Source organism: Ahaetulla prasina, chromosome 4 (genome assembly GCF_028640845.1).
Source record: "Ahaetulla prasina isolate Xishuangbanna chromosome 4, ASM2864084v1, whole genome shotgun sequence".
NCBI lineage: Eukaryota > Metazoa > Chordata > Lepidosauria > Squamata > Colubridae > Ahaetulla > Ahaetulla prasina.
In genome coordinates, this window is record NC_080542.1 from 22809280 (window position 1) to 22824684 (window position 15405).

The following is a 15405-nucleotide window of genomic DNA, read 5'->3' on the forward strand; positions in this document are numbered from 1 at the left end:
ATACTTCCACCTCTTACAATATTAAACAATATGGTATCAAGAGTACAGACCTTCAAATTTCTAGGTTCTACCATATCGCGAGATCTAAAATGGACACCTAACATCAAAAACACACAACAAAGAATGTTCTTTCTGTGCCAACTCAGAAAGCTCAAATTGCCCAAGGAGCTGCTGATCCCGTTCTACAGAGGAATTATTGAGTCTGTCATCTGCATCTTTATAACTGTCTGGTTTGGTTCTGCAACCCAACAAGTCAGATACATATTTCAGAGGATAATTAGAATGGCAGAAAAAGCAATTGCTACCAACCTGCCTTCCATTGAGGACCTGTATATTGCACTAGTCAAAAAGAGGGCTGTGAAAATATTTAGACTTCACATTCTGGACACAAACTGTTTCAACTTCTACCCTCAAAACAACGCTATAGAGCACTGCACATCAGAACTAGATACAAGAACAGTTTGTTCCCGAACGCCATCTCTCTGCTAAGCAAATAATTCCCTCAACACCATCAAACTATTTACTAAATCTGCACTACTATTAATCTTCTCATTGTTCTCACCACCCATCTCCTTCCACTTATGACTGTATGACTGTAACTTTGTTACTTGTATCCTTACGATTTATATTGATATTGATTGTTTTCTGATTGCTTATTTGTACCCTATGATTCTTGATGGATGTATTTTTTCTTTTATGTACACTGAGAGCATATGCACCAAGACAAATTCCTTGTATGTCCAATCACACTTGGCCAATAACAATTCTGTTCTGTTCTATTCTATTCTATTCTATTCTATTCTATTCTATTCTATTCTATTCTATTCTATTCTATTCTATTCTATTCTATCTGGCTTCACCATTGACTTTGCTTGTCAGAAGGTCACAAAAGGGGATCATATGACTCCCAGGACAGTGCAACTGTCATAAGTATGAGTCAGCTGCCAAGCATCTAAATTTTAAACATGGGACCATGGGTATGCTGCGATGGCCGTAAGTGTGAAAAACAGTCATAAGTCACGTTGTTCAGTGCTGCTGCAACTTTGAATGGTCACTAAACAAACTGTTGTTAAGTTGAGGACTACCTGCAGTGAAGCTTGATCCATGGAGCTTTATTGCCAGGGGACAGTTGCAACATTGTGCTTCAAGTCGGTCCCACAGACTTCTGTTAATTCTCTGCAGGCTTCAAGCCCCCAGTCCCCTTGGCACTGAAGAAAATATAGTTTGGAAGGACACCATATTTTATTTATACAGTGAATTTTTTTCTCCTTACGAAATGGCAGACACAGGGGCTCTGAGTTAAGGCGGCCCTGCTTGTGTACAGGGCAATCCCCTTCTCACGAGAGAGGTTGCCCATCACATCGCCTTCCTCTTCAGAGCAGACCCCGCAAAACCCTGAGCAAATGGTGAGGGTCTCATTGGGTTGCCTTTGCCCTTTCCCATCCGCTACTGTCAGGCCACAGGCAGTGTTTCTTCACACAACAGGTGTCACCTGTTGCCAGCTGTCTGAGGCCCGCGCTGGATTTCACTGACGTGGTAGATCAGGTTCTGATCAGGGTATTTAAAGTCAGACACGCTTGCTGCCCTGAGTCCTCGCTTGGGCCCTGCCCCTTGGCACCACCTATGCCCCACCTTCCCCCAGAGCTGCACTTGCAGCCTGCGTGTGTGTTTGTTTCTGTGTGTCCCCTCTGGCGATGCCGGCCTGACAGGACGGGAGTTAAAACCTCTGTTAGATTTGTAAGGCTGTGCCATGTATTGGGCCGTACAGATAAACAACACTGACCCCTCCTGGCTGTGTGTAAAAAATACATCTCTACCCATACTTAGATTCGTGTGTGTGTGTTTGTAAAAGCACACAGGCATTCATAAGTAGTGAGAGAGAAGGCAAGAGTTCTTTTATTTTTAAAGTATTGCTTTCTGTGGTGCTCATCTCATAATCTGTTCTGGACTCAAATACATACATACACATTTCCAAGTAAAAAATATAGACTAGGGCAAAGGGTATACCCTTATATAAACCTGTTTTTCATTCACATGAGATTCACATAGCCAGGAGCCAAGTCTTTTTACTGTCTTTTAGATAATCCTTGACTTATGACAAGGTGTTTAGCAACCGTTTGAAGTGACAACAGAGTCTCCGGTAATACTTATAACCAAAGTTCCCACGGTTGCCCTCTCCCCACTATGACATTTCTGCATTTCGGGTGTTCAGCAACTAACCTGCTTTTATGGCCATTTGCAGGTTTCTGCAATCATGTGACCATTTTATGATGGTTTTGCAGAAAACCAACTTTTACTTCCAGATTTTGGTAAAACTGCCCCTTAGCGAACAATGAGCTTGCTTAATAACTGTGGTGTTCAGTCAACAACCGCCACAAAAAAGGAAATAAAATTAGGTTGGACAGGCAGGTGACCCACTTTATAATCATCACAACTTTTCAGTTGTAAGTTGAGGACTACCTGCATTTTAAAGAGGAAGATGGTTGGTTGACACACATCGCACATGCTCACTGGCCCACCACTTGTGCAGCCCAGTTCCGAATAGGCCACAGCCCAGGGATTGGGAACCTCTGACCTATGTCTTTATGTGAGCTGTGTTACCTGGCATGGTCCCTCTCCCCAAGGAGTGGGGCTGTGGGCAGCCAGACCTTCACATTCAGAGCTTCATGATTCAGAACTAAAACTCCTGATTTACTGAATTGACGCCGATTATTTCTTTCACCTGGATCTCCCTCTGTATAACCATGAGTTCTGGTCCTGCCATAGGCATATAAGTCGGCTGGGTGACTTTGGGCCAAGCCATTCTCTCTCAGCCCAACTTACCTCACAGGATTGTTGTTATGGGGAAAATAGGAAGAGAAAGGTGTGTTGGATATGTTCCCCACTTCAGGTTATTTGTTAAAATAATGAAGGCGGGATATAAATAAAATAATAAAATAATGTCTGTGGTGAATTGTTTTGGATTTCCTGCCTTGGCTGCAATATCCTTGGTGCAAAGCAATCGTAGCAAGGGCTACTCTAAATCACCCTTTGGTACGACTGCTTTGCTGAGAGCTTTGTTGGACATCCAGAGAGGGGAGGGGCATGAGCTCATAGGTCTTCCCCAGGCTCAGATTTCAGAGATTAATTCCAGGCACAGCCGTGAAACTGATGCTATTGACAAAGATAGCACACTTGTGGTCTGGGACAATGGGAAAGAGGCACGTCCCAGCGATAGTAAACCTCCACCAAAGACACCAAAGAACAGCACACTGAATCTTTATTCACATAACGTTTCACATTAAGGACAGACAGTCCCATCAGATCCAAATCAACATACTTTGGGGCAGTGTTTCTCAGCTTTGGCAGCTTTAAGACGTGGACTTTTAACTCTCAAATTTCCCAGGTTTCCTGGCTGGTCGAGTCCACACATCTTAAAGTTCCCAAGGTTGAGAAACATTGTCCTAAGAGGGTCTGAAGTAGCCAGAATATACTTCTTCCAGTTGTCCTGTTTCCTACATTTCTGCCTTCTGGGTGATATGGTTGCTGCCTGTTGCCCTAAAATACTTGATTCATTTGTTTCAGATAATCATTTTATTGCAAGGGGGAAAAAAGAAGAATACATAGTTTGCTACAAATAGTATTATCTGAGGCCAAAAATAATAACCTAGGGTTGAGGTTGGTCCTCTTTCAAAGACATATCCAGATTGCTCCTTGAAGTCAGCACCTGCCACCAGATGGCATGCCTGCAAAGTTGGAACAGAAGCTAAAGAATTTATTCTTTCTGACCTTGGATATCAGGGCAACCGCTGATCTTCCCAGACCATTCTGCATGCAAAGAAGCAAGAGCTATTTCAGGTGATTCTGCATTTCCCAGAATCAGATCGAGGGTTTCTACCCAGCCTGACCTATGGGGCTGTTTTGTTGAAAAGAGGTTCTAGAGGTAAAAGCACCATCTTGAATGTTGCATCTGTGCCTCTTTTCATTGGCTGGGATCCAGTCCATATGCCGCTCTCTGATTGGCTGGGAGAGATTCACGCTCCAGCTCCCAAAGAAAACGGCGCAAGCGCACAAGTTGGCGATGGAGAGTGTCATCTAGCACGGGCTCTGATAGACGCAAGCGGAAGCCATCACATGGAAGAATGAGGGGAGGGTGGTCGGTGAAGCTCTCAAATATATCACCTGGTGGGGAATAAGGATCATGAAAAGAGAGAAGTTGATGGTTATTTATTTATTTAGTGTATGATGATGTTACATCTTCCAGGAGACTACAATGCTAGTGCAGAAAAGTAGTTTGGCTGCCTAAGACTGCTAGCCCCATTTACTTCATCTCATATGCTTTCCAAGGTGTGCCAAAGGGGATGAGGTAGCTCTGCACAAGAAAGAAATATGAGCAGCTTTCCTGCAACATCATCTGGGCTCCTCTCCCTCCACTGAAGGTGGCTTGCAAATGGGTGTCACAACCAGGAAGGTTCAACGCCAGCAGGATTCTAACCATCTGCACAAAGCGCCGGTTCGTCTCCCCACTGGCGAGGTACCTATTTATCTACTTGCATATAACATACTTTTGAACTACTAGGTGGGCCGAAGGTGAGATGATTGATGGGAGTTTACCCCTGCCACACAATGCTAAAACTCGAACCACTGGAGCAAAGACCATTTCCAGCATCATTAAACCACTGAGCCAACAGACTTCCGGCTGAGGAGCGGGTCTCCATGCTCCCACGCCGAGTTCTCCCTGTTGGAGGACTCCAAAAGGAGCTAAAGCCACCCTGTAGGGGTGGTGAAGAAAAGAGGGGCACCATGCAGTTTGCGGAGAGCAGCAACTCTTCTGCTTGACCCAGGGCTTCTTCCCTCTCATCCACGATGAGAAGAGGCAGCCATCATGGCTGCCATGAAACTGGGTCAGCCAAGGCAACAAAGTAATGTGCAGGAGCGTTGTAGAAGAACAGTGACTGGAGCTGGGTGAAAAGATTCCTTTTTTATTTAGACCCTAACCTTAAAAGAAAAAAAAAGAGGAAAATTCAGGAAAATAGACTCTTAGAATTATTTCTTAAAGCGGCAAACAACCATAGAGAGAAAGATCCTAGACTAAGGGGAGAAAAGCTAAAGATCTTTTAAAACATAAAAAATTGGATTTTTAAACTGGGTAGGCATTATTTTGGAAAGGTATTATAAAATGCTGGAACTATGTACTTGAATCTACTTGACTTTGCTTCCATAAATTGAACCAAATTTGTATTAATCAATTTATCAGACTTGAAAAAACGTTGCTCTTCCATAAATGGGCAGAGACAGGCGATGAGGATCATGTTCAAGTGACGCTCCTGCCCTGGTAAAACCTTCCCTTCCCCTGTGGAAAGATTGGGCTCTGCCAGTTGGTCTTGGAGTCCCTGGGGGAGAATATCGAGCAACTTCTCCCTTGCTGGGTATTAGCCAAGGAGAAGCAGCAAAATCGGTTTTTATTCCTTTGCTAAAGCTGCCATTCCCTTCTTCACACGGGATCAGCCAGCAGCCAGGAGGGACCCACCCATCCCACTCAAAGTACCTGAGTATCTTTCAAATATTATTAGCAGGAGAATTTGAACTCCCCACTCGACTTTCCACCCGTTTTATACGTAAGGACTAGGAGATAAGAAAGGAAGAAGAAAAACATTAAATGAAACACCAGTGTTATAAGGTCTGTCATGAACTGCTGTACCAAAACCAACTGAAACATCATGACAATTGGTGTTGACGAGATGATATTTTGAGAGGGCTGATTTCTTACTAGAGGCAATGTTTCTTTTCTTCACATTTTTCATGTCGCTATCCTGGCTTGATTTTAATATGCACATCCTAGTTTATGTGTTTTGGGGGTGAAAGAATATCAGAGAAAGAGAATGGAGAAATCCAGATTGAATGAAAAGAGACATATGAATGCAGAACAAAAGCTTCACCTGATGAATTGCTACCTGGCATGCACTACCCAATCATCTGGGGTCAGCATGAATCAGTGTAACATTTGTTAGCCCCAGTGCCAGTTCCTGTCCTGTTCCTCATCACTGATGAATGGTGCTGTGCTCATTAGAGCGTGTACTTCTCATAGGCAAGCTTTTTTTGCTCTTCAGCTTTGCTGATGGCTTCTTTCAATCAGTAGAGAAAACATTTATTATCAAAGAATAGCATGACCTGGTTTATTTATTTATTTATCAAATTTTTATACCGCCCTTCTCCCGAAGGACTCAGGGCGGTGTACAGCCAAAGATAAAACACAGAATATGTACAATTAAAACCAAATTAAAAAATAGCAAATTACAAAAAAAGGCTGATAATCAAAATTTAAATTTAAATTTTTTAAAAAAAATATTAATAAAACCCCAATTTAAAATCAACTATTATGCCAGTCCCGCTTGAATAAATAAGTATGTTTTTAGCTCACGACGGAAGGTCCGAAGATCAGGCACTTGACGTAGGCCAGGGGGAAGTTCATTCCAGAGCGTTGATGCTCCCACAGAGAAGGCCCTACTCCTGGGGGCCGCCAGCCGACACTGTTTGGCGGACGGCACCCTGAGGAGACCCTCTCTATGAGAGCGTACGGGTCGGTGGGAGGCATAGGGTAACAGCAGGCGGTCTCGTAAGTACCCGGGTCCTAAGCCATGGAGCGCTTTAAAGGTGGTAACCAAAATCTTGAAGCGCACCCGAAAGACCACAGGAAGCCAGTGCAGACTACGGAGCAGTGGTGTTACGTGAGAGCCACGAGTGGCTCCCATTACTACTCGCGCAGCCGCATTCTGGACTAACTGCAGCCTCCGGGTGCACCTCAAGGGCAGCCCCATGTAGAGAGCATTGCAGTAATCCAACCGAGACGTAACCAGAGCATGAGTGACTGTGCATAAGGCATCCCGGTCAAGGAAGGGACGCAACTGGCGCACCAAGCGAACTTGGTAAAAGGCCCTCCTGGAGACGGCCGCCAGATGTTCATCAAAGGACAGCCTACCATCCAGGAGGACGCCCAAGTTGCGAACCACCTCCTTTGGGGCCACTAACTGCTTCAACAGTCAGCTGCGGATGCAGCTGACTGTACCGGGTGCCGCATCCACAGCCACTCCGTCTTGGAGGATTGAGCTTGAGTCTGTTTCTCCCCATCCAGACCCATACAGCTTCCAGGCACCGGGACAGCACTTGACCGCTTCGTTGGGGTGGTCCGGGTGGAAAATACAGCTGAGTATCATCAGCGTATAGATGATAACTCACCCGAAACCACTGATGACCTCACCCAGCGGCTTCATATAGATGTTGAACAGGGTAGGCGAGAGAATCGACCCTGAGGCACCCCACAAGTGAGGCGCCTCGACGACCTCTGTCCCCTGTCAACACCGTCTGCGACCGGTCAGAGAGATAGGAGGAGAACCACCGATAAACGGTGCCTCCCACTCCCAATCCTCCAACTGGCGCAGCAGGATACCATGGTCGATGGTATCAAAAGCCGCTGAGAGATCTAATAGGACCAAGGCAGAGGAGCAACCCTGTCCCTGGCCTTCCAGAGGTCATCCACCAATGCGACCAAAGCCGTCTCCGTGCTGTAACCGGGTCGGAAGCCGGACTGGAACGGGTCTAGATAGACAGCTTCCTCCAGGTGCCGGGGAGCTGCCACCACACTCTCTACAACCTTCGCCGTGAAGCGAAGGTTGGAGACTGGACGGTAATTTCCCAAAATAGCTGGGTCCAGGGAAGGCTTCTTCAGGAGAGGTCTCACCACCGCCTCTTTCAAGGCGGCGGGGAAAACCCCTTCAACCAAAGAAGCATTTATAATCCCCTGGAGCCAGCCTCGTGTCACTTCCTGAGCAGCCAGCACTAGCCAGGAAGGACACGGGTCCAGTAAACATGTAGTTGCATGCAACCTCCCCAGCAACCTGTCCACGTCCTCGAGAGCCACAGAATCAAACTCATCCCAAATGACCTCAACAAGACGTGTCTCCGCCATCTCGGTTGGATCATCGCAATTTTGGTCCAAACCGTCCCAAAGCTGAACGATTTTATCGTATAGATAACCGTTAAACTCCTCAGCTCGACCCTGCAGGGGGTCATCCCGTCCCTCCTGTTGAAGGAGGAACGGGTCACCCGAAACAGAGCGGCCGGGCGGTTATCTGCCGATGCAATGAGGGTGGAAACGTAGGAACGTTTCGCCTCCCTCATTGCCACTAGGTAGATCTTAGTAAAAGACCTCACTAGTGTCCGGTCAGCCTCGGAACGGCTGGACCTCCAGGTACTCTCTAGGCGTCTTCTCCGGCGTTTCATCTCCCTCAGCTCCTCGGAAAACCAGGGAGCCAAGTGAGATCTACCCCGGGTCAGAGGCCGCAAAGGCACGACACAGTCCAAAGCCGTAAGATCCTCAGGGAATGGCCCAAGCTCTGTCTGGAACCTCTCCGGGTCCATCAGGTGCCTGGGACGGAACCAACGCATTGGCTCCGTCTCCCTGCGGTGATGAGCGGCGGTCCGAAAGTCTAGGCGAAGAAGAAAATGATCTGACCATGACACTGGTTCTTTCACTATATCTCCTAAATCCAGATCATTAACCCACTGACCAGAGATAAAAATCAGGTCTAGCGCGCCTCCCCCAATGTGTGTAGGGCCATCAGTTACTTGAATCAGGTCCAAGGCCGTCATGGAGGCCTGGAACTCCTGAACCACCGTCGATGACAAGCCGGCCGATGGCAGGTTGAAATCCCCCAAGACCAAAAGTCTGGGAATCTCAACCGCCACGCCAGCGACACCTCTAGTAGCTCAGGTAGGGCTGTAGACACACAGCAAGGAGCCAGGTACGTGATCAACAGCCCCATCTGACTTCAGCCTGGGCTTCCCTAGCTTGGATGGTTTGCCTCCTAATACTCTAACTGGGCATCTCCAAGATAAATAATATGACACATGAAAATTTAACTCTTGGAATTTTAAATTATTTTTATATTTGTAATTGTTTTTATATGTATGTATGTATGTATATATGTATGTATGTATTTATGTGTATATATGTATGTATGTATGTATGTATATTTGTTTCCATGCGGAAAGCAGACTCAAACCCACTCTGATGATGAAACACGACCACGGACCAGAAGCCAGACCGCAGATGCATTATTAGCCATTTCAAACCCCTCCAATCCATACATGCAGCAGACTGACATCCACCATGAAGATGTAGCACGACCACGAACGCGAAGCCAAACAACAGCAATGCAGCTCACCAACTCAAATCCCCCTGCAACTCAGACTAACCTGAGCACAACCAAGCCCCTCCACCCAAACAGAACACCCCCCATCCAATCAGAGCACAGCCAACCCCACCATCCAATCAGAGCACAACCAAACCCCCAACCGATCAGAACACACCTCCACCCAATCGAACATGGCCAAGCTCCCAACCAATCAGTTCAAACCCCCACTAGCAGTTAAAAGGAAGAAACAGCTGCGATCACACATTGCTCCCAGAAGCACGAAGCTGAAGCCTGAAGATGACGAATGAGACTTCGTCGAAATGTCGCCAAGACACTTCCAATTTTACGTGGGAGAAAACCTGAATAACCAAAGACAGATATATATATATATAGATAGATAGATATAGATCTTTGGTTGTTCGGGTTTTCTCCCGTGTAAAATTGGCAGTGTCTTGGCGACGTTTCGGCGAAGTCTCATTCGTCATCTTCCGGCTTCAGCTTCGTGCTTCTGGGAGCAATGTGTGATTGCAGCTGTTTCTTCCTTTTAACTGCTAGTGGGGTTTGAACTGATTGGGTGGGAGCTTGGCTGTGCTCTGATTGGATGGGGTTTTGTGCTCTGATTGGCTGGGGTGTGTCCTGTGTTGGTGGGGGCTTGGTTGTGCTCAATTTAGTCTGTGTTGCAGGGGATTTGAGCTGGTGAGTTGCATAGCTGTTGTTTGGCTTTGTGGTCGTGCTACATCTTCATAGTGGGTGTCAGTCTGCTGCATGTATGGATTGGAGGGGTTTGAAATGGCTAATGTTGCAGCTGCGGTCTGGCTTCTGGTCCTTGGTCGTGCTTCCTGATCAGTGTGGGTTTGGGTCTGCTTTCTGGGTGGATGTGCGGTGGTGACATCCTGTGTGGACCTCGTGAGTGTGGGTCTGGTGTCATTCCTCATGTTAGGGACTCGTTTGTCAATAAGGCGGGTTTCCAAATGGCTGGTAGGCGGAGGTGTCATCTCGTTTGTTCATGCTGTGTGGGCGTTTTCTATCTCAATGGCTTCTCTGATTATTCTGTTGTTAAAGTGTTCAGTTTTGGCGATAGTTCTGGTCTTTTTAAAGTCAATATCATGTCCTGTGACTTTAAAGTGTTGGACCAGGAAGAAGTGGGTTCCTCTTTTTTGAATGAGTTCTTGTGTTCTTCAATGCGTGCACTTATTCTTCTGTTGGTTTGTCCAATGTATGTGGTGGGGCAGGCGGTGCATGGGATTTCATATACTCCTTGATTTTCTAACTCAATTTTGTCTTTGTGGTTTCTTAGGATGGTGGATATTTTTCTGTTTGTGCAGAATGCTGTCTTGATGTTGTGTTTGTGGAGGATCTTGCTGATTCTGTCTGTGGTGCCTTTTATATATGGGAGGAGGGCTGTGCCGTTTTCTTGTTCTCTGTCTTGGATTTTAGTGGGGGGTTCTTTTTGGATTAGCTTGGTAATCTTATTTGTTTGGAATCCATTGGATGTTAGTACGTTAGTGAGAGTGTCTAGTTCGGGTTTTAGGTGTTGTTCATCAGCTAAGCATTTTGTTCTGGAGATGAGTGTCTTGGCTACGGAGTTGATCTGTGCTGGGTGGTGGTGTGAGAGTGCGTGCAGATAGCGGTTAATATATATATATTTTCCTGAGGTTTTCGCGGGTGTTTGTATGTAGGTCTTTGGTTATTCGGGTTTTCTCCCACGTAAAATTGGAAGTGTCTTGGCCATGTTTCGACAAAGTCTCATTTGTCATCTTCAGGCTTCAGCTTCGTGCTTCTGGGAGCAATGTGTGATTGCAGCTGTTTCTTTCTTTTTAACTGCTAGTGGGGGTTTGAACTGAATGGGTGGGAGCTTGGCTGTGCTCTGATTGGATGGGGTTTTGTGCTCTGATTGGCTGGGGTGTGTCCTGTGTTGGTGGGGGCTTGGTTGTGCTCAATTTAGTCTGTGTTGCAGGGGATTTGAGCTGGTGAGCTGCATAGCTGTTGTTTGGCTTTGTGGTCATGCTACATCTTCATAGTGGGTGTCAGTCTGCTGCATGTATGGATTGGAGGGTTTGAAATGGCTAATGTTGCAGCTGCGGTCTGGCTTCTGGTCCTTGGTCGTGCTTCCTGATCAGTGTGGGTTTGGGTCTGCTTTCTGGGTGGATGTGTGGTGACATCCTGTGTGGACCTCGTGAGTGTGGGTCTGGTGTCATTCCTCGTGTTAGGGACTCGTTTGTCAATAAGGCGGGTTTCCAAATGGCTGGTAGGCGGAGGTGTCATCTCGTTTGTTCATGCTGTGTGGGCGTTTTTCTATCTCAATGGCTTCTCTGATTATTCTGTTGTTAAAGTGTTCAGTTTTGGCGATAGTTCTGGTCTTTTTAAAGTCAATATCATGTCCTGTGACTTTAAAGTGTTGGACCAGGGAAGAAGTTAGTTCCTCTTTTTGAATGAGTTCTTGTGTTCTTCAATGCGTGCACTTATTCTTCTGTTGGTTTGTCCAATGTATGTGGTGGGGCAGGCGGTGCATGGGATTTCATATACTCCTTGATTTTCTAACTCAATTTTGTCTTTGGGGTTTCTTAGGATGGTGGATATTTTTCTGTTTGTGCAGAATGCTGTCTTGATGTTGTGTTTGTGGAGGATCTTGCTGATTCTGTCTGTGGTGCCTTTTATATATGGGAGGAGGGCTGTGCCGTTTTCTTGTTCTCTGTCTTGGATTTTAGTGGGGGTTCTTTTGGATTAGCTTGGTAATCTTATTTGTTTGGAATCCATTGGATGTTAGTACGTTAGTGAGAGTGTCTAGTTCGGTTTTAGGTGTTGTTCATCAGCTAAGCATTTTGTTCTGGAGATGAGTGTCTTGGCTACGGAGTTGATCTGTGCTGGGTGGTGGTGTGAGAGTGCGTGCAGATAGCGGTTAATATATATATATTTTCCTGAGGTTTTCGGGTGTTTGTATGTAGGTCTTTGGTTATTCGGGTTTTCTCCCGCGTAAAATTGGAAATGTCTTGGCGACATTTTGACAAAGTCTCATTTGTCATCTTCAGGCTTCAGCTTCGTGCTTCTGGGAGCAATGTGTGATTGCAGCTGTTTCTTCCTTTTAACTGCTAGAGGGGGTTTGAACTGATTGGGTGGGAGCTTGGCTGTGCTCTGATTGGATGGGGTTTTTTTTGTGCTCTGATTGGCTGGGGGTGTGTCCTGTGTTGGTGGGGGCTTGTTGTGCTCAATTTAGTCTGTGTTGCAGGGGGATTTGAGCTGGTGAGCTGCATAGCTGTTGTTTGGCTTTGTGGTCATGCTACATCTTCATAGTGGGTGTCAGTCTGCTGCGTGTATGGATTGGAGGGGTTTGAAGTGGCTAATGATGCAGCTGGGGTCTGGCTTCTGATCCTTGGTCGTGCTTCATCATCAGTGTGGGTTTGGGTCTGCTTTTTGGTTGGATGCGTGGTGGTGACATCCTGTGTGGACCTCGTGAGTGTGGGTCTGGTGTCATTCCTCGTGTTAAGGACTCGTTTCTCAATAAGGGCGGGTTTCCAGATGGCTGGAAGGCGGGAGGTATCATCTCATTTGTTCATGCTGTGTGGGCATTTTTCTATCTCGATGGCTTCTCTGATTATTCTGTTGTTAAAGTGTTCAGTTTTGGCGATAGTTCTGGTCTTTTTAAAGTCAATATCATGTCCTGTGACTTTAAAGTGTTGGACCAGGAAGAAGTTGGTTCCTCTTTTTTGACTGAGTTCTTGTGTTCTTCAATGCGTGCACTTATTCTTCTGTTGGTTTGTCCAATGTATGTGGTGGGGCAGGCGGTGCATGGGATTTCATATACTCCTTGATTTTCTAACTCAATTTTGTCTTTGGGGTTTCTTAGGATGGTGGATATTTTTCTGTTTGTGCAGAATGCTGTCTTGATGTTGTGTTTGTGGAGGATCTTGCTGATTCTGTCTGTGGTGCCTTTTATATATGGGAGGAGGGCTGTGCCGTTTTCTTGTTCTCTGTCTTGGATTTTAGTGGGGGGTTCTTTTTGGATTAGCTTGGTAATCTTATTTGTTTGGAATCCATTGGATGTTAGTACGTTAGTGAGAGTGTCTAGTTCGGTTTTTAGGTGTTGTTCATCAGCTAAGCATTTTGTTCTGGAGATGAGTGTCTTGGCTACGGAGTTGATCTGTGCTGGGTGGTGGTGTGAGAGTGCGTGCAGATAGCGGTTAATATATATATATTTTCCTGAGGTTTTCGCGGGTGTTTGTATGTAGGTCTTTGGTTATTCGGGTTTTCTCCCACGTAAAATTGGAAGTGTCTTGGCCATGTTTCGACAAAGTCTCATTTGTCATCTTCAGGCTTCAGCTTCGTGCTTCTGGGAGCAATGTGTGATTGCAGCTGTTTCTTTCTTTTTAACTGCTAGTGGGGGTTTGAACTGAATGGGTGGGAGCTTGGCTGTGCTCTGATTGGATGGTGGGGTTGGCTGTGCTCTGATTGGATGGGGGTGTGTCCTGTTTGGGTGGGGGCTTGGGTGGGGTCTCAGATTAATCTGAGTTGCAGGGGGATTTGAGCTGGTGAGCTGCATTGCTCTTGTTTGGCTTCGTATTTGTGGTCATGCTACATCTTCATAGTGGGTGTCAGTCTGCTGCATGTATGGATTGGAGGGGTTTGAAATGGCTAATGTTGCAGCTGCGGTCTGGCTTCTGGTCCTTGGTCGTGCTTCATGATCAGTGGGGTTTGGGTCTGCTTTCTGGGTGGATGTGTGGTGGTGACATCCTGTGTGGACCTCGTGAGTGTGGGTCTGGTGTCATTCGTCGTGTTAGGGACTCGTTTGTCAATAAGGGTGGGTTTCCAAATGGCTGGTAGGCAGGAGGTATCATCTCATTTATTCATGCTGTGTGGGCGTTTTTCTATCTCGATGGCTTCTCTGATTATTCTGTTGTTAAAGTGTTCAGTTTTGGCAATAGTTCTGGTCTTTTTAAAGTCAATATCAATATATACATACATACATACATACATACATACATACATACATACATACATATGCAGGTTTTGGTATATTCAGGTCTTTTTCCGTGTTAAGATTGAAAGTATTTAGGCAACGTTTCAATGAGATCTCACACACACATTTTGTCACATAAGAACAAAGCCAAAATCTCCAGCCTGAAGATGACGAGTGAGACTTTGTTGAAACATTGCCTAAATACTTTCAACCTTACATAGGAAAAGACCTGAACATACCAAAATCCGCATACATATACCCATGAAAACCTATGAAAACAAATATATAAATTTGTGGTGTGATGGCCTAGATGTGAAAATGCTTGTCTCCTACTCGGAAGGTTGAGAGTTCAATTCTAGGCAGTGGTGGGTTACTCCCGTTTCGGTCCAGTTCTTGTGAACCAATAGTAAAAGTGGCAGGAGGCTCTGCTCACCCGCCCAGACGTCATCAGGGACAATCTGCGCATGCGCAGAAGCATGTGCGCGCCCGTTGTGAACTGGTAGTAAAGGTAAGTGGAACCCACCCCTGCAACAGATGTTTGTCTATCAGGGTGTAAAGAGAAAATATCTGTTGCAAACTCTGCTTAGGCATCAAGAAGAGCATTGGTCAGTAAATGCTGAGCTCCATTCAGTTGCCCCGAATCCACCCCGAATCAAGGAATTATGGGTTCATAAAAAATGTTTTTTATTTATATCTTTACTGCATTGTAAACCATCCAAAGTGCTTTGTATAGTGAGATGGGAGTCATATAAATTTAGTAATAAATTTAGACATGGGGCAGAAATAGTCCTGGAGAGAAGAGAGGCAGCCCAGGCCTTGTTAGTATAACTAGCTACTTTGTACAGAGGAGACCTGAAATTACCACACTGCTGAACAAGCAGGTTTCCTCCTTCAGCCACAAGGGCTGAGAAATGCTTGAAACAGACAAATATTTGAAAGCTGGACAATAGTCAGCTCAGGTTCCCTCCATATTTTCCAGTTACAGCAGGACAATAATGGAGGTGCCACATCTGAACAAAAATATACATTTCAGTGTACTGTTCTAGAATATGAATAATGAAAAATAGTCTGCCTTCTTTCCAAGATGAAATATTCCATTCTGCTCATCTCTGCCTTGATGGAAGCTTCAAGGAAAGATGTTGATGTCAAAAATGGGGAAAAAGAGATGTGGCAGGACTGAAAGGAACCGAGAAAATAAAGCACTAATGAAGAAGGCAAAGACTGGGAGAGGAATAAGTGGATGACCAGAAGAGGAAAATTGCTCCAACCTCCCACAAT

The 15405-nt window shown here is 45.7% G+C and overlaps 1 protein-coding gene across 6 annotated transcripts in view; it reads right to left on the reverse strand.

Moving 5' to 3' along the window:
* Positions 1 to 3242: 3242 nt before the first annotated feature.
* The window catches only part of RASIP1 (Ras interacting protein 1), a 31543-nt gene continuing 19380 nt past the window's right edge, over positions 3243 to 15405 (reverse strand). For 5 of the 6 annotated variants that reach the window (XM_058181620.1, XM_058181621.1, XM_058181616.1 and 2 more), the window contains exon 12: positions 3243 to 4161. In XM_058181620.1, the coding sequence (XP_058037603.1) occupies positions 3962 to 4161 (200 nt within the window). In that variant the 3' untranslated portion in view covers positions 3243 to 3961. The remainder of the gene's footprint in view (positions 4162 to 15405) is intronic. The other variant, XR_009154962.1, reaches the window with a different exon arrangement.